This window comes from Cyprinus carpio, chromosome A1 (genome assembly GCF_018340385.1).
Source record: "Cyprinus carpio isolate SPL01 chromosome A1, ASM1834038v1, whole genome shotgun sequence".
In the NCBI taxonomy this organism is placed as follows: Eukaryota; Metazoa; Chordata; class Actinopteri; order Cypriniformes; family Cyprinidae; genus Cyprinus; species Cyprinus carpio.
Window position 1 is genome coordinate 33,867,508 of NC_056572.1, and position 18,802 is coordinate 33,886,309.

General features: G+C 37.3%; 1 protein-coding gene across 1 annotated transcript; it reads left to right on the forward strand.

Annotated features, from left to right (window-relative positions):
• Positions 1-13,106: 13,106 nt before the first annotated feature.
• LOC109064489 lies at positions 13,107-16,500 on the forward strand (the record flags this gene model as incomplete). Its single annotated transcript, XM_042764963.1, is given in 10 exon segments — positions 13,107-13,881; positions 13,962-14,101; positions 14,172-14,376; positions 14,490-14,594; positions 14,665-14,858; positions 15,032-15,173; positions 15,312-15,953; positions 16,070-16,159; positions 16,253-16,338; positions 16,423-16,500. Coding segments are annotated over 10 exon segments (2,418 nt in total), but the record flags the coding sequence as incomplete, so codon positions are not given.
• Positions 16,501-18,802: the final 2,302 nt, after the last annotated feature.

The window sequence follows — 18,802 nt, forward strand, 5'->3', positions numbered from 1 at the left end:
GAGTGATTTTGCCAGCCCTTTTGCTCACTCTGGATGAGTACAGTTCTTGAAGAGAAGGGAGGGTTGTACCGATGATTCGCACAGCAGTCTGGACTACCCTCTGTAGTCTTCTGAGGTCAGATTTAGAAGCTGAGCTGAACCAGACAGTTACTGAAGTGCAGAGGACGGATTCAATGATGGCAGAGTAGAACTGTTTCAGCAGCTCCTGTGAAAAAAAAAGTAAAAATTGACGGGACATACAGCCAAGTATGGTGACCCATACTCAGAATTTGTGCTCTGCATTTAACCCATCCAAAGTGCACACACATAGCAGTGAACACACACACACTGTGAACACACACCCAGAGCAGTGGGCAGCCGTTTTATGCTTTGGCGCCCGGGGAGCAGTTGGGGGTTCATGGTATTGAGGGTGGAGAGAGCGCCTCTTGCAAGAGACTCGACTTCGCAACTTTTTGGATTACGAGTCCGAATCTTTAACCATTAGTCCACAACTTCCTCTGATGGCAGGGTGGCAGGTTGAACTTCCTCAGCTGGCGAAGGAAGTACAACCTCTGCTGGGCCTTTTTCACAATGAAGTCATTGTGAATGTCCCACTTCAGGTCCTGAGAGATAGTGGTGCCCAGGAACCTGAGTGACTCCACTGCAGTCACAGTGCTGTTCATGATGGTGAGTGGGGGGAGAGCAGGGGGGTTTCTCCTGAAGTCCACGATCATCTCCACTGTTTTGAGCGTGTTCAGTTCCAGGTTGTTGAGAGTGCACCAGACAGCCAGATCTTTAACCTCCTGTCTGTAAGCAGACTCGTCACCGTCCTGAATGAAGCCGATGAGGGTGGTGTCATCTGCAAACTTCAGGAGCTTGACAGAGGGGTCCTTAGATGTGCAGTCGTTGGTGTACAGGGAGAAGAGCAGTGGGGAGAGAACACAGCCCTGAGGCGCTCCGGTGCTGATTATACAGGTGCTGGATGTGTATTTTCCCAGCCTCACTAGCTGCTGCCTGTCTGTCAGGAAGCTGTTGATCCACTGACAGACGGAGATGGGCACGGAGAGCTGAGTTAGTTTGGGCAGGAGGTGGTTTGGGATGATGATGTTAAAGGCCAAGCTGAAGTCCACAAACAGGATCCTTCATGAGCAATACCCATGAACATGAGAAATACTCATGTTACTGTTTTAGCACAATATTTGTTCCTTCTACTTTACTATGCTTTGGTTAGGATATTTAAAGATGCAGTTTTTTGGTGTGCGTACCTCTGCCTCCAACAGCTCCTCGATTTGAGGTTCTGAAGAACAGAGGGATCAGCATCTCTGCGAATATAAGAAAAACATATAAACATTATTATTATTATGAGAGTAATTGACACCGACTAGAACTTTAATGTTTCACCAAATTCAGCTTAGACCTTCAGACTCGTCTGACTCTCGTTGCTGTATAACTGGACGGACTTACCTCCCCAAAAATCCTATTGACTTTAATAGATTTAATACCCAGTCCTGAACCTGGAGAACCATGTTCTGCAGAGTTCAGCTCCAACCAGCTCCAACACACTTGCTTGAACATTGCTACTGATCCTGAAGACCTTTCTTAACTTAGGTGTGTTTATTTGGGGTAGCTTAACTTTGCAGGACACTGGCCCTCCAGGAGCAGGACTGAGAGCCCTGACATTAGCTCTTTACATTCACTGCAGGTGATTTATCAACACCTAGTACATCTTAAAATATACAGCTCATGAAAAATAAAAGTTCCAGCTTGACAAACATTAAATGCATAAACCAGTGTGAATAAACAATATCATAAAAAAAACTTGGAGTTAGGTTGAAAAAGCCATAATGGGAAGTTTTAAGTAGTTGTAGAGCTTGAAGTGTGAAGCTTGTTCTTGTACAAAGATATTGCATATTCATGGCAGTACACATGAAATTCATGTATTTATTTGTCATTTAAACTGATGTAAACAGAAAAAGAGTAGACTGAATTTTTTTAATCCTGTCACCCCCTCTAGTGGACATTAAGTATTAAGGCCTTCATTGCTCAGATAACGAAAGTCACTAGGATTTTTTGGGAAGGTCAGTCTGACCAGTTATACAGCAACGAGAGTCAGACGAGTCTGAAGATCTGAGCTGAATTTGGTGGAACATTAAAGTTCTAGTCGGTGTCAATTACTCTCATAATAAATAATAACACTTTATCATATAAACTTTATCATCATAGCCTAATGGTTAGAGACCCGAAGTTTGACCTGACGTGACATACAGCCAAGTATGGTGACCCGTACTCAGAATTTGTGCTCTGCATTTAACCCATTCAAAGTGCACACACACAGCAGTGAACACACACACTGTGAACACACACCCGGAGCAGTGGGCAGTAGGGCTGGGCGATATATCTAACGATATGATCATGCGTGTCTAGTCAGTAAAGCCGGTTCCTGATTAGCGCTAAATCGCCATCACCTGCTTTCAAATGGAGCGGCATTTAATAGACAGAGCCGTAGTTCACTGACAAGGTACGCAAATATCACGTTCATTATAGCGCAGATGAATCGCCTTCGATAATGAACGCGATATTGCGTACCTTGTCAGTGAACTACGGCTCTGTCTATTAAGTGCCGTTCCACTTGAAAGCAGGTGATGGCGATTTAGTGCTAATCAGGGAACCGGCTTTACTGACTAGATACGCATGATCATATCGTTCGATATATCGCCCAGCCCTAGTGGGCAGCCATTTATGCTGCGGCATTTTACTTTTGCTAAATCGTGACTTCAAAAATTATCATTTGAATAAATTAAATCTAAATGATTTTCTATTGTTTGTATCGCTGTGGGCTGTAGGTGTGGCCATGGACTGTGCCACAAACGCTTTCGTTTTAAAACAGCATTTTAGAATGAAAACGATCCTCATCTACACTGGCGTTTCTGCTGCGTTTCAGAAATGATCTCCAATAACACTACACAACCTAAAACGCATGTCACGTGACCATTCATGCAGGTACAGCCATGGATATGAATAGGTAGATTCCCTATTATTTAGAGCATGGATGCGTCTACGTGCTTGGAGCGATTGAATGTGGAATCTACTTATACATATCTATGGGTACAACAGTGCACACAATGTTATTGTTTACACAGCTGTTCAAGGATACGCAGAGTGAATGTGGGCAGCCACGCCATCATTTTCAAAAGTCTCCGTTTTGGTCCGTTTACACTGAAATGCAACACCGGAGTTTTCAAACTAAAACGAGGTCTGCAGCATTTTCAAATGTCTCCGTTTTTTGAGGGTCTAAAACGCCCGAGCAGTGTAAATGATAGGCGTAACCGTAGCAAAAGTTATGTGTTTGAAAACGAAAACGCACTAGTTTAAACGGGGCCTTAGTGAATATAAATCACACTAGACCTTATCAGAGTCAAAAAATCTGTGCATATAAAATATGGAGTCATCTCAACTTAATAGGACCATTAACAAGCAGAATCACTGAAGAAAAGAAGAGAACAGAAAATAAGAGACGAATAGAAACTCAACAACAACTGACTTCAGTCACAGCCTTAGATGAATTCAGCTGAAGATAAAATATATTAAATTTCTTAAGATCTCAGCAGAGGAGGATTACACAACTCCACAAACAGCCTTACCAGCTTTGCTATTTATTAACCAGACTGACTTTACTTCTGTTAGAGGTCTACACAAGATCTTATTGAGAATTAACAGGGGTTTAAATCCAATGTCTGTTTCACATGAAGTCACCATACTGGTGGTTAGTGTTTCCATTAGTTGGGCTCTTGACTCTTATTATTAATCATTCATCTTCTTTGTTTGTTGTGACAGAGTGTTTTTACACATTTGTAGTACATGATAGTTTGCTGTTGACGGTTTCACAATTACCTTGTAATGGCCTGATTCACTGAAGTCAATTGAATCTAGCAGCTGTGTAGTTTTATGCTTTCACGTTATAAACGCTTGTGTTATTACAATGTGAGTATAAAGCTTTAAAAAATGAGGACAAAAGCTTCAACAAAGCTGACACAAAGATAACAGAAATCAGCATATTAATATCAACAATGGTGACAAAATATTCAGATTATCGGATCAATTCTGGACATCGCAAAAAGTTATAAAAGACCCAACAATAAAACAGCAAAAAATACAAATAAATACATGAACCAAATAGTTAGAATCAAAGAAAATAAAAGGACAGTTCAGATGCATAATTTATTCATGCTGTGTTGCATGCTGGGAGTTTTGTACTATGGTACCCAAGATGCATTGCGACATTACACTTTATTATCACCATTGTTGAGGTTCATGTGTTGATTTATGATGACTTTGTGTGTAATTGGTGTTTAGTTTTTGGGCTTTTTTTTTTTTTTTTAATATTTTAACTGGTTCTGCAATATTGCTGATCTTACACTGCAGTTTTAGCAGAAAGAGTTTTAATTTAATCCATGGTATCTTTACAGTAAATAACTACACAATTAACAGTTAATTACTGGCAACAGTGTTTCATATTGTTGGCTCATCTGCTTTCCTATAGTATATATTTTATTAATAAACTCTATACAAAACTTGGACTTTTTATATTTATATTTTTATGGCCTTTGTGCATTAAGCCACACACACTAAGCGTTTTTAAGCGCTTAATATGCTTAGCGTGCAATGTATTGCTTCCATATTCTTGGCTATTCTGCTTGTCTGTAAATATCCTTTATTAATAATGTGTGTAAATTTGAATTTGAACATTGAATTTGGACCTTCAATGTTATTGTTTTAGTAGGCTACATTGCATTAAGCGTTTGTAAAACAGTCCGCAGTCACAAACGTTTGGTTTGCTTTTTTACATTTTTTATTTGCACCATTTGGTCTGAAAATTGAATTGTGAAGCATTAATAACCGTGAATAACCAGCGATCTCTTCCACCCTCAATACCACGACTGAGCTGAGACACTTGAGCAAGACATTGGACCCCCTAACTACTCCCCGGGCGCTGCAGCAATATGGTTGCCCACTGCTCCGGGTATGTGTTCATGGTATGTGTGTGTGGTCACTAATGTGTGTGTGTACTTGAAAGGGTTAAATGCAGAGCACAAATTCTGAGTATGGTTCACTACACTTGGCCACATGCCACTTCACTTTTTTACTTTACTTTAAAAGCGTGTGATTTTCAGAGCTAGTGACAGAATATTTATATTTCCTCTTTTCTGCCAGGTTTATGTAGTTTGGCAGAGGATGCTGATCTTGGCCCGTCTTTGGAATATTTATATTTCCTCTTTTCTGCCAGGTTTATGTAGTTTGGCAGAGGATGCTGCACACACACACATTTACCACACACACAATATTTACCTTATCCACACACACACACTGTTTTATTAAAAATGTTTACTGAGTTTGGTCTTTTTAAAACGTTTTAATTCATTACACCACATTAAGCGTTTTCTTTTTAGGCCAATGGTTTTCTATGGGAGGAAAACGCTTAAAACGTGGCTTATTCAAGGATGTTTATTTATTACATGGACTGAGTTAAAACAAAAAGTGTCTAAAATGCATGTGCATCACTGATCTCTAAATAGTACCACTGAATGATATATAAAAGTTTCACTTAACGCTGTTAAAATGTATGAAACTGTTTGCTGAAATAACCACAGTCTTAATAACTGCACTGAAATAAGAACACAATGCACATGAAATTGGTTTCATAACTATAGCAACAGATTCCAGGTATGTTCTTTCAGAATCATCACTGGCTGGTAGAAATAAAATTTTCTCGATTTCTTCACTTTAAAATAATGAGGAGCAGCATATTTTCCTGAAATAAAGGGGAGGAAAAAGTATATGCTTTGCAATGTAGTAAAGAAAATTAGTTTTATAAAAACTGAAATGGCACACAGCAGACACATTAGCCTATAGCGGTGTCATTTATCAACTGCGTGACAGATAATTATACTTAACAATAATTGTCTTGTCATGCTATGTAAATGAAAACAATACTGATACATCCTTTTAATTTCCTTTCTTACTCTGATGATATGAAATAATCCAATTTTCAAAAATCAAATTATTAATTCTTCTATCTGAAGACCTGATCCTCCTGTGGATAATCAACCCAATTCATTTATTAAATGTAGTGGATTGTTCAACTGTTAGCCTAAAGATCAGTTTAATTTAGCAAAACAATCATTTCAGGGACATGGCGAGTTACAGGTTAATGTTGTTTTTTCCATCTTCTGTGCATTATAATAAAGGCTTTGTAAAACTGCACAGCGTTTTTTAGCTTTTTAAACAACATACTCCATCATACACCAACTCCACACACATTTCCTATCATGTATACAGCCGGGTGCTTCTTGGCAGAGGTTTAAAGTCCAGGGGTCAGAAAGTAAAAGTCCTGCCATATGTTTATTCCACCCATGAACTCAGCAGCTGATTTCAGCAGAGGAGGAACCAAGTAATTCCTTTCAAGTCACAAACTAGTCTTAAGTCAAATCCCAAGTCCTCAAAGAGTTAAAGTCAATGAGATAATTAAGTGAGTAATTGAATGATGATTGTGCATTAATGATGAACACATGCTGTTATTGAGCATTACAGAGGATCAGATGTTGATGTTTTATTGATTAAAATGTTGCAATGTTTTCAATATCATTTAAGGGTTTTTATACTGTTTCTGGACCAAATCAACACTCTCAGGATGTGTTAGATTTAGACTCATGTTATTTCAATGTAATCTCCATTTGTTAATGCAAAGCAACACACAGAAACTGTGTTTGTCCAAAAATCAAGAAAACAAAATAATCTTCACTGAAACAGTGTTGAAGTTTATGAAATAATTAACTGATCAAATAATCCTTCTATTATAATCACATTACACTTGAATAAACGTAAAGGTGTAATCTACCGATTGTCCTGCAGGTGACCGCATAAATCTGTCTTCTCATGATGCACGTGAGATTACTCCAGAGCACTCTGAAAGTAACTGAAAAAAAAAAAAAAAAAAAAAATTCATTTCCATTTTTTTATTTTTTCCATTTGCACCATATGGTCTGAAAATTGAATTGTGTAGCGTTACAAGAAACATGAATATTTGACATTTTTTCTCATTTTTTATTTTTTTTATTTTTGCTAAATCGTGACTTTAGAAATGATCATTTGAATAATTTAATTCAAAACTTTTTTCTAGTTTATAATTTTTTTCTTGCAATGCTTGACAGTGCCACAGATGCTTAATGTGGGTTCCCAACCTCGTTCCTGGAGGCCCCCCAACAGCATCTCTCCTTTGTCTGACACACCAAATTCAGGTCTTGGAGTCTCTACTAATGAGCTGAAGATCTGAATCAGGTGTGTTTGATTAAGGAGACATGGAAAACCTGCAGTGTTGGGGGGCCTCCAGGAATGTGGTACATGTATCCTACTAAAACAGTGACAATGGAGGACACACCTTATTAATAAAGCATAGACTAGCCTACTATTTACAGATGAGCAGAATAGTCGAATATGAAAACAATTAATGCGCCAAATTGCACATAAAGTGTTTTGTCCCCTATTGAAAACCATTAGCTATAAAGAAAGTGCTAAACGTGGCACAGGGAAGACAGTGATGTGAAAACCCCAAATTCAGTATATTTATTAATACGATTTGTTAACAAAGTATAGGTTATTCAGTACAGGAAAGCGGGTTTGAATATTAACGCAACAAGCTGAATTGAATGTTTCCCTCCCATAGGTTTAATGGAAGAAGATAGTTGTATAAAAAGGCCAAATTCAATATACACCTTGTTAATATTGCAAACTATATTGCTTACTGGGAAGCAGACCTGACCAGAATATGAACTCAACATGCTTAAGTGTTCTCCTGTCATAGAACACTATTAATTGAAAACACTTTTTTAAAAATGTTTAGAACTTAACCATTTCTTAGATAAAGACATCAACAATCAGCACAGGAATCTCACCAATAGTGACAGAAGTTTCATGTTGCAATGCATGCTGGAATGAAACTCCCAGCATGCACTGCAGTGTGAATAAATTATGCAGCTGATTGGTCGTACTATTTTTGCATGTATTGTTTTGCTGATATTTTTGACAATTTGTAGCCTGTTTTGAGATATTAAAAGTTTCTCCATTTTTCTTTATTGATACCATTGTTAAGATTCAAATGCTGATTTTTGATGTCTGAATGTTTCTCAGCGAAGCAGTTTTTTTTTTAAATCCTTCATTAATGCTGACTGCTGCAGTAACTCTTTGTGTGGTTTCACAGTGGTGATAGCATGAAATGTAATAAAAGGTGTTAATAATATAGAACATTTAAGGCATCAAACACAATGAAATTAGTGAATCAAAGAGCATTTCATCAACTGTGTTTGCTGTAATAAATGTGCTTTGTAAACACACAGTTTGAACAGTCAGGGAAACGGATCAAGGATCAGGCTCCCAACTGAACCAAACACTGACCACCAAAAAGGTAATTCAGACCAAATATTTTCAATAAAACAAACATCTGAACCTTTGCTAATTCTCAATAAGAGCTTCTGTAGACGTATGACAGAAATAAGGTCAAACTGGTTAGTAATAATAATGTGTAATGTCTGGAAGTCATTTGTAGTTGTTGTTTCTGCTTGTCTGTTTTCAGTGTTCTGTTCTTGTTTCTTTTAACTTCATCTGCCTTTTAACAGCAGATGTTCTTCACTAATACTCAACAATCACTTACATATTCGCTTAATTATCTGACTGCAACCCTGCGTCAGTGTTACTTTTTCTCTGAGTAGTGTGGATACTACAGGATTTTTCTGTGGGCTTGAAAGGGTAAATGTGTAAGATGAAAATATACACCCACAAAATTTATATTCTGCAGAGCACAAATTCTGAGTATGGGTAACATACTTGGTCACATACCACTTCACTTTTTCACTTCACTTTAAAAGCGTGTGACTTTCAGAGCTAGTGACTGTATATTTTTATTTCCTGTTTTCTGCCAGGTTTATGTAGTTTGGCAGAGGATGCTGACCTTGACCTGTCTTTGAACCAGTCCAAATGGACATGGCTTTTACCTTATCCACACACACACACACACACACACACACTCTACAATCCTACAAATGCTATCAATACACCTGTCTGGTGACTGCAGGAGACAGACAATGAGTGCTTTAGGACAGATATGGCCAATGACAGGGTTGCACTGCTTCTAATGCCTTATTGTTCATATTTTATATATAAAAAGCATGGGATTGAGGTTAAGAGCTGTTTTTAAGACATGCTGAAGTTGTGTTTGGTCTAGTACTGTATCACGCTTGGTTAGCCCTTTGTTGTGATAAACAGTAAAGTGTGTTCAACTAATTTCCGTTTTGTCAAATGGGTATAAAAAAAAAGGTTAGTATACCTTGGCAGCCCTCCTTGTGTAAAGACCGAAGAGTGTAAAGACCATAGACTCCACAATGCAGGGACACTTTGACTCTTTTCCACACCTTGCTTCACTTCTGTTTCAGTTTTTATGACCAACTCTTACTATGTGTTTCCTTATTATTACTACACACTAAATTCCAGAGTGTTGAATTAACACTGCTCGGAGCATATATGGCCCCACTCTAAAAGACTGTTAAAGTAACACTGAAGCAGTGTTGTTGAAGTTGATGTAATTAATTGATTGATTAATTGATTGTTGATTGTTAGTTATTGATGGATGGTTGTTGTAAAGCAGAATCATTGAAGAAAAGAGAAACAAGAACTACAACTGACTTTAGCCACAGCCTTAGATGAAATCAACTGAAATAAAAGAAGACATTAAATCTCTCAAGATCTCAGCAGATGAATGAACAACTCTACAAAAAACATCACCAGCTTCATGCATTACTAACCAGTTAAACTATCTAAAACAGAAGTTCTTTACTGAGAATAAATGTTTAGATGTTTTTTACCCTTCAACTTACCGTTTTTTGTGAATAGTGGCTGCTTTAGTTGCCTCTTGACCCTCGACTTTTTAAAATTATGTTTTTTATTTGAATTTTTATGTGATTTTTGAACATGACAAAACAAGGCAGTAGAAAGTCACAACGAAAAAATAACAAAAATAAAAAGCAAATAGTAAAAATAAAAGAAAATACTAAGACAATGCAGCTGCATAATTTATTAATGTCGCAATGCACACATGGATGAGTTACGATTGGTGCACCCAGAATGCAATGCAATATGAATCTGTCTGATGATCATCACCATTGTTGAGATTCATATGCTGATTCTTGATGTCTGCGTGTCTAAACAGTACAGATGTTCTAAACTGGTGTGCAATTTTTTTTTAAAGCTCTTCATATTTCCTTAAAATGCAGCTGTAATTGCACTTTAAAGCACTACCACTAATGACATCAGTGAACCTGGCTACAACATGACATGTAAGTCCACTAAATGCCTTTATAATGCTTTGATTGGTCAAAAGGTCAAGAGCACAAATAAATCAAACACTGATCTCCATGATGGTGGCATCATTTTAACCAATAAAACATCAACATCTGATCCTCTGTAGTTCTCAATAACAGCAGGTGTTCATCACTAATGCACAATCATCATTTAATTAGTCAACTAATTATCTCATTAACTTGACCTGGGATATGACTTGAAGACTTGCTTGTGACTTGAAAGTCCCACCTCTGCTAGAAGGCTACAGGCAGGTGTGTTTGATCAGGGCTGGAGCTAAACTCTGCAGGGACTCTGGCCCTCCAGGACCGAGTTTGCCCATGCTTACTCTAGAGCCCCCTTCCTCGAATCTTGCCCTGGAGTTTAGCTCCAACCCTGATCAAAGTCACCTGCCTGTGATTTTCTAATGATCCCACTGATTGGCATTGATTAGCATGCTCAGGTGTGTTTGATTAGGGTTAGAGCTAAACTCTGCAGGAAAGTGGATCTTGAGGTCCAGATTTGAGGATCCCTGACTTATAACAAACCAGTTTGCCCTTATTTCTATCATATAAGAATTAACAGGTTTAGATGTTGATGTTTTACTAAAAATAATTAAGTTTGATGTCATCACCATGGTGGTCAATGTTTGCTTTGGTTGTGCTCTTGACCCTTATCTACTTTCATTAGCTCTCTCTCTGTAACAATGTGTGAGGTGTTGTAGAATAGATAGATCAGTACTATGCAATGAGTAACTATTAGCTGTTATTATATGATGAGACAGTCACCATGAGTTGGTCTGGTTAGGTTTAAACCTATATAATTCACATAAAAATTTAAAGGCCATTATTATCTAGACACACAGAGACGTCAAGAACCAGCATATGTATCTCAACAATAGTGACAATCAACAAAATGTTCATGCTGGGTACCACCATAGTAAAAACTCCCATCATGCACTGCAGCATGAAAAATTATCGTTACCACTGTTAAGGATCATATGATAAGTGTTCATTTCTAAAAGCCTGAAAAGATGTTTTTTTTTCTTCTTCAATATTTATGCTTTAGATTTGGTATTTGCTTAGTTTGGCTTCTTTTTCCATTAGTAGTTGAATGTCAGTCAGTAAACTAAAAAAAAAAAAACACTACATGATGTTCATTCATCATGGGTTGTACACAGAAAGAGAAAGCTCATCTACTATTTTAAGTTTCAATTCCTCAAAGCACAAATGTTTGCTGAGAAACAACAGTGCAAATGCTTAGAAGTACATTATTGTAAGTTAGTTAAAGGGTGAAGAGCCTAACTAAAGCAAACACTGATCTCCATGATGGTGGCATTAACCAATAAAACATCAACATCTGATCCGATCTAATTCTCAAGAACAGCAGGTGCTCATCACTAATTGATTTAACCAATAAAACATCAACATCTGATCCGATCTAATTCTCTGGGATATAAAGTCCCATCAGGTGTGTTTAATTAGAGTTGGAGCTAATCTAATGTCAAGTTTGCCCACCCCTGATCTAGGGGATATTGTTGAAGAGACATGAGGTCTTTAAAATCATATTGAACCCTGAGCTATAGAAGTAAGATTGATAGTCAAACACCTAGAAATGGCGGAGAGCACGGTGAGTACTTTTGCTGTCTTATGGTGAATAAGTTTTTCATTAGTTTTTCACAAGTTTTTATTAGGTGTTTATATTTAATTTGTGATTGGCTTCATTGTCTTATTGAATCTTCAATTTGTTGTCGTTTTTAAGGGTGTAGAAGTTTTCTGCGGATGTTTTGATTAATCTCGTGTTGTAAATGGGCCTTGCATATGAATAGTTTGTTCTCGTTTTCACCTGTTGTATGCATTGTTTGTGAAATAATGTTACCGTATAGTTTAGCTATTTTAATCCCATTTGTCGTGCTTTCATCTCTTATAGAGACATATAACTATTCAGAGTGGTGACGCATTACCTGAGCTGCAGCAGTGCAACAAGTGTTGCAGCAATTATCACTGCCCTTTTTGCGCGGCCAGCGTGTTTAAGCCAGCCAAACTGGTCAAATTAAAAACCCATCTTCAAAGCCACTTTAACAAGGCAGTAGTCTGTGGAGGTATCTTGATTTGTTTAATATGTACTTACAATATATTATTGTGTAATAGGTTACCAATTTACTTATTAATTTATTTTAGGCTATACTATACACATATGTGGACTAGGATGTAGACCAGCTCTACATCACCACTGTCCATACTGTGAAACAACAATTTTAAAGAGAGGTGATTTTGAAAAACATGTACAGGTTTGCAAAAAAACCCCACCTCCAACTTCAGCCACAATTCCATCTCCAACCACTGCAGCATTGACCACACCAGCTGTGAGAGGGACACCATCTTCAACCACTGCAGTGCTGACCACACCAGCTGTGAGAGGGAAACCATCTCCTACCACTGCAGTTCTGACCACACCATCTCCAACCACTGCAGTGCCAACTACACCAAGTCTTCTCAGGAAGGGTTTGTGTAAGGCCTGTGATCAGAAAAAGATGCCCAGTTTGCAATATCCTCATTAATAAAAGAAACCTAAAAAAGCACATTGACCGCAAACACACAGAAGAGCCAATACAGGACATTAATGCCACATCCCATCTTGAGAGCCAGTGCATCGATAGGACAAATGGCATATTTACAGTTCTTAAAGTTACAAAGGGTCACAGTGTTCCTCTTCATATTCAGGTCAAGATGGGACATGAACATCATAAGGTCATTTGTGAATCACATGAATGTCAGGTCAGTATGGAAGTTGCACAGAGAAGTGGCCTGTCATCATACCAGTGCAAACACATCCGCTCTGTAAATTACTGTGCATCCTCTGCAGAACCAGTCTCCCTGAAAGAAGAGATTTTATCCGAGATGGTGAAAGCAAAGTGGTTTAGTAATGAAAAGAAGAAGATTTGCCTTACTCGGCAGCAGCATGCTAACAGCAGTCACATACCACTCTCTGTTCAAACCTCGATCGGCACCCCTGAAACAAAGAAGTTCATTTCAGTATTTGAACCCAGTGTCTCCTATTACAGCAGGTTGGGGCGTGTAATGGTTGTATATGACTCAAAATTAAACACATGGCATTGTCCCTGTGCCATATTGAGGCGCTCATGTGTGCACAAATATATTGCAAAATGGCACCTTTTTCAGACACAACGCGACTTGTTTCGAACAGTCTTCAGCAGAGAAGAATCACCACGCAAAGAACCATATGCACAGTCTGAGAAGGATTTCAGAGAAGACAATCCTGTTTATCCTCCAAAACATCAAGGGTTAAATAATATGGTATGTTACATTCTTCAGCACAAGAAGATTCCTGTTGATCTACCAGATGATGTGCGGGTACCATCACCAGACAAAGATTACCCAAAAATCCTTTGTCCAGATGAATGTGTCTGTCAGATTTGTCCAGGTGTTGTTCCCCTCAGTGAACCCATCCTAATTACGAAGAAGGCTAAAATACTCACAAACTGGTCCATAATTGAAGGTATGATTTGGTGTTATTTAATTGTATATGTGGTATTCAGCTAAATTGTCCTCTGATGTGTTACTTGTTTACATTTTTAGATGTTGCCATTTACTGTAAGCAGTGCCCACTATGTGGAATGTTCTACCGTTATCAGGAGTGGAAAGACCACCTACATAACTTTGATGACCACAACATCCTTGCAATACCCTTATGCCTAACCTTGAGAAGCCTTCTTCAGGTAAGTTTTAACTGAAATCTGTGGTGTATGTGTTTATGTATGTTACTCAAAACTTGTATGTTACTTCCAGGTGCATACATCGGTGAGCAGAGCAGTAAATTATTTGGAAGATTTGACAGGTTTGAAGTTTCCGGCACCAGACACGGTTCTTCATGCCTACTTGCATTTTGAGGCCCTTGTGGAACATGAGTACAGATACTCATGTATTACCTGTGGTGACCATCCCCCAGTGGTGATAATGGATCTACACAAAAAGGGTGTTTTCCATTTTTCTGGTATGTTTATTATAATCATGTTCACTTCCATGTTTGTTTAATTAATTAATTCATTCATTCATTCATTTTACATGTTTTTTCCACACAGTGTAATACAGATTTTTTTTTTTCAGCAAGTGACACAGAGGAACCTCCTGAAAACTTCCGAGGGGACGTCAATATAGAAACATTCTGGGAGGCACTATCCAAAGAAATGATATGTCGTGGATTTGTTGCAAGTATGTGGAAAAGGATTTTTTATGCACTAAAGCACTACAGCTCATTATGTTTTTAATTCTGCTGTTATAGGTGGTGCACAAAATCCATTTGCAGTTAAACCTACGTATCACTTCTGGGCTCCTTGGATTGGCAAGAGGACACGTCGTTCAGACAATGTGCTAAACACAGAGTTTGAAAAAGTTCATTCTTCAAAGTCTGCCTCAGAGACTGCAGAAATTACGGTGACAGAGGAGAGGCTGAAAGAAGAACTTCAAAAGCAGAAGGTTTGTTTGTAATGTATTTTTTTTCTGGAATGAATACTACTATTATTTATATTTATATATATATATATATATAAGAAGGTTTGTTTGTAATGTATTTTTTTTCTGGATTGAATGATTACTACTATTATTTATATTTATATATATATATTTTTTTAAATAATATACTTTTGTAGGTTATTGTTATTCGGAAACTATGCAAAGAATGTGGTCTGGACTCCACTGGCTCTCGGAGTGACCTCCTCCTCAGATTGTCCAATGAAATGAAATCGAGGCAAACATATGATAAAATCTTTGAAAAAATCTGGGGTGCCTCTGGTGAGCTTATCTAACTTTTGATAATACAATTAATATATTGGCAGTACATGGATGTTCAAAACTTTTATTTTATTTATTTTTTTCCTTTTAAATTGTTTTGGGGTTTTTTTCCCCTTTTTTTTTTCTTTCCTATATTAGGAGGCTGGGGAGTCATCATGTGCCCATGTGGTGTAGTTTACAGTTTAAAATGCAATCTTCGAGCAGAAAGCCCTTGAGATTTTGTTGATCTTCTGTTCTCATGGAAGCACATGCCGAACATTATCATTTATGACTTTGCACGCGGTTTAGCAACACATGCCAATCTCAGGGCACCAGAAAGCATTCCTATTCATCCACATGAGGGACGCTTGGCAGAACCCACTCAAGAAAACATAACACTTGCCAGATCTGGAAATCTGAAAGTGTCCTTGCCTTGGCTGGAGGGAAAAAAAAGTGCAAGTGATCCTCAAGGACACCCACTGACAGGATCTTCTGATCATTACATATTATCTGACCGTTTTCACGAGAACAATACCAAAGACAGTAGAGATGTTCTGAGGAAGATCACTATAGTGCCTCAACTAGCTTGCAAAATAAATAGCCAGGTTGCAGAGCAACTGTTCTCAAAGATGAGAAAAAATAACTACTTCTTGAACATGTCTCAGCCATCAACACACCTCTTTCAAATGAGGACCATAATTCACCACTATAACGAAAACAAGAACAACAAAGTGAGGACTAGATTAATGAAGACATTTGGATCAAAGTTGGTGATGAATATGCATGGACAGGCTGTGCTGGGTAAGTTAAAATACCTTTATATTAAATACCTTTTTTTTTTTTTTAAGTGTAAATGCATAAGCCAACAAAAGAAATATGTTTGTGTCTAACTTGTTGCTTGTTTTGTATTGTTAAAGAAAATTCGGACATCTCTATAGACGAGCTAGTCCCCACAGACATTGAGATGGAGCATGTTACCCCGACATCAATGACGGTCCCAACCAGTAGTAAGTGTAAACCTGTATAAGTTTTAATATATCATAAAGCTGTAATGCATAAAGTTGTTGTATGTAATTTTCAAATTTTTATTATTACAGCAGAAACTGAAATGGTGTGTAATTATAAATGCCTGTCTGCCAGTAGAGATTGTTGGGATTGTGTGCCAACTCATAGGCAATCAGTAATGGTATGTGAAAGGTATTCGGTTTTATTTGATGTTGCAATGGCAAACCAAAAATGGTTTTTTAATAATTTTTTTCTTCTCTCTAAGCTTGAATGGGCTTTGGGGACAGGCGACCAAGATGAGACAATTGCTGAAGTTGGAGACGTGGTTCTGAAAAAGAAAGATTTCTGGACTCTCGGTCTCAATGAGCAGTTGGAGGCAACAGTAAGTTGATACAAAGTAACATACAATAATATTAAGAAATGACTGTGACTCTTTACAATTTTCTTTTTAAAAAATTCAGATTGCAAACAGCTGTCTTGAAGTAATTACTTTGGTCTCTATGGAACGAGTAAGTATTTGTATAAAGCTGCAAATAACCTGAGACATAGTTGTCTAGCTTGTTTATAGTCTTACATAAGTACGTTATGTTGTAGGGATTGGATGTGTGGACAGCTAATGCATATGTTGTGGTGACCTGGTTGCCTCCAAATAATCTGGACCCATCCTTGTCATTTCCAGTGAGGCCACAAAGTTACATACCATTTACAGCAGTGACCAATTTTATTTTAACCATCTGAATGTTTTTTTTGTTTTTATATATATGTATTGTTTACAGGATAACATTGCACTAAAAGACTGCATTATCTTCCCTGCTTGGAAGCCAGGACACTGGATGTTGTGTGTATGTCATTTGTGATCTAGCTATTTAACTTTCAAAAAAATTAACTGTCAAAAAAAATTTACTGTGTTTGTCTTATCACAATTCAGAAATACAATTTCATGATTTGGAAGAACTAACATTTTTTTGCAGGTCATGAAGCCAAAAGATAGACACATGTTCTTCCTAGATTCAACCAATCCATATGGGTTGGGTGATGGGAGATATATGAAAGCTTTCAGGTTGCAAAAATAAAATAGTGAAAATGTTCAAGGTTCTAAGTTCAGGCTTGCTGTTCAAGGTTCGCTGTTCAATGTTTGTGTTCAAGTTTTGCTGTGTTCTGTGCAAGAGTTTAATAAGCTTGCTTAATGGTTACTTGCATGATGTTCTGTCTTTGCATGGTGTGACAGTTTTTACAAGAAAGACCCAAATACTGTTGACTGCTATGGTTTCAGAGCATCAAACTGTATGTAATTTTGCATATTAGCAAATATGTTTATTATGTGTATTTTTGTTGCAGCAAGATGACAGCCAAAATTGCACCTGGAACATGGATGCTAATAAAAAACAAGGTTGGTTATAGGAAGTATGCTAAAGTTGGGATAGTGGGAAGTGTCAAACATTGTAAAAGGTTTTTTTTTTTTATATTTTATTATTTTTTTTTTTTTAGGATATCCCCCAACAGATTGGTGGTGTGGACTGTGGAGTCTTCATGTTGATGGTATTGTTTTATTTATAACTAAATAATTACACCATAATTGGTTTATTTATGAGGAACAAGGCAGGTTTTTTTATTATTGTTTTGCATTTACAGAGAGTGTGTGTGTGTGTGTGTGTGTGTGTGTGTGTGTATAATTTGTTTTCTTTTTTTTTATTCCAGTATGCTCTACATCTTGCCTTGGGAGCACCCTTTGATTTTACATCTGTAAGTAATTATAAAGGTAAATGTGTTTAACTGATGTTGTTGTAGCTGTTAATATTTTAATATTTCAGTTATTTTTTTTCCTTTTTCTTCCAGTGTGACATGCCAAAGATTCGGAGATGGTGGACTCTAATTCTTTTAGAGAACTTTGGGGTTTTCTCTGAAAGGTAAATACTGGACATTTCCTCCAGCCCACCATTACATTTGCACCCCCTTCTGATCATTTTTAAATGAACCAAAATATGTATATTACAGTGCAGATACCCTTCAAGAGGCTCTTCCACACAGAGAACCAGCTGAGCTTAGCAGCAGTGAGGTATGTCTCAGATATAAAGCCCATATATACACACATATGTACAGTTGAAGTGGATCAAAACCTTTCATCAAAGTTGTATTAAAATCAAAACAATAACCATTCTTGTCTTAGGACAACTTACTGATTAACTCTTTTGATCCACTTCAAATGTTGACTAATCACACACAAATACATATGTAAATACATAAATGCATACATATATAAACATCTGTAAGAAATGTAAAAATTAATTTTTTCTTTAATATTCTGTAATCAGAGCTACCAGTAATCCGAGACATGGCAGAAGCTGTGAAATGGATTGATTCCAATAACCATCTGCTCAGAGGGCCGGTGGAAGAGCCTCTTTTCCTCACCATGACTGAGGAGGAAAAGGAAAAGGCCCTCAATGATCTCAGTGAAAGCACAGACTCTTCGAGGGAGCCCTTTACGTTTCTTTTTCAGTTCAGGGATGACATGGAATTAGTTATACAAGAATGTCATGACAAAATGGGCCTAAAACTGAACTGTTCATTTGATACATTTTAATTTAAATTAATGCCATATGGTCATGACAATGTGTGAATTGTTTGTTTTGTAAATTGTCATTTTC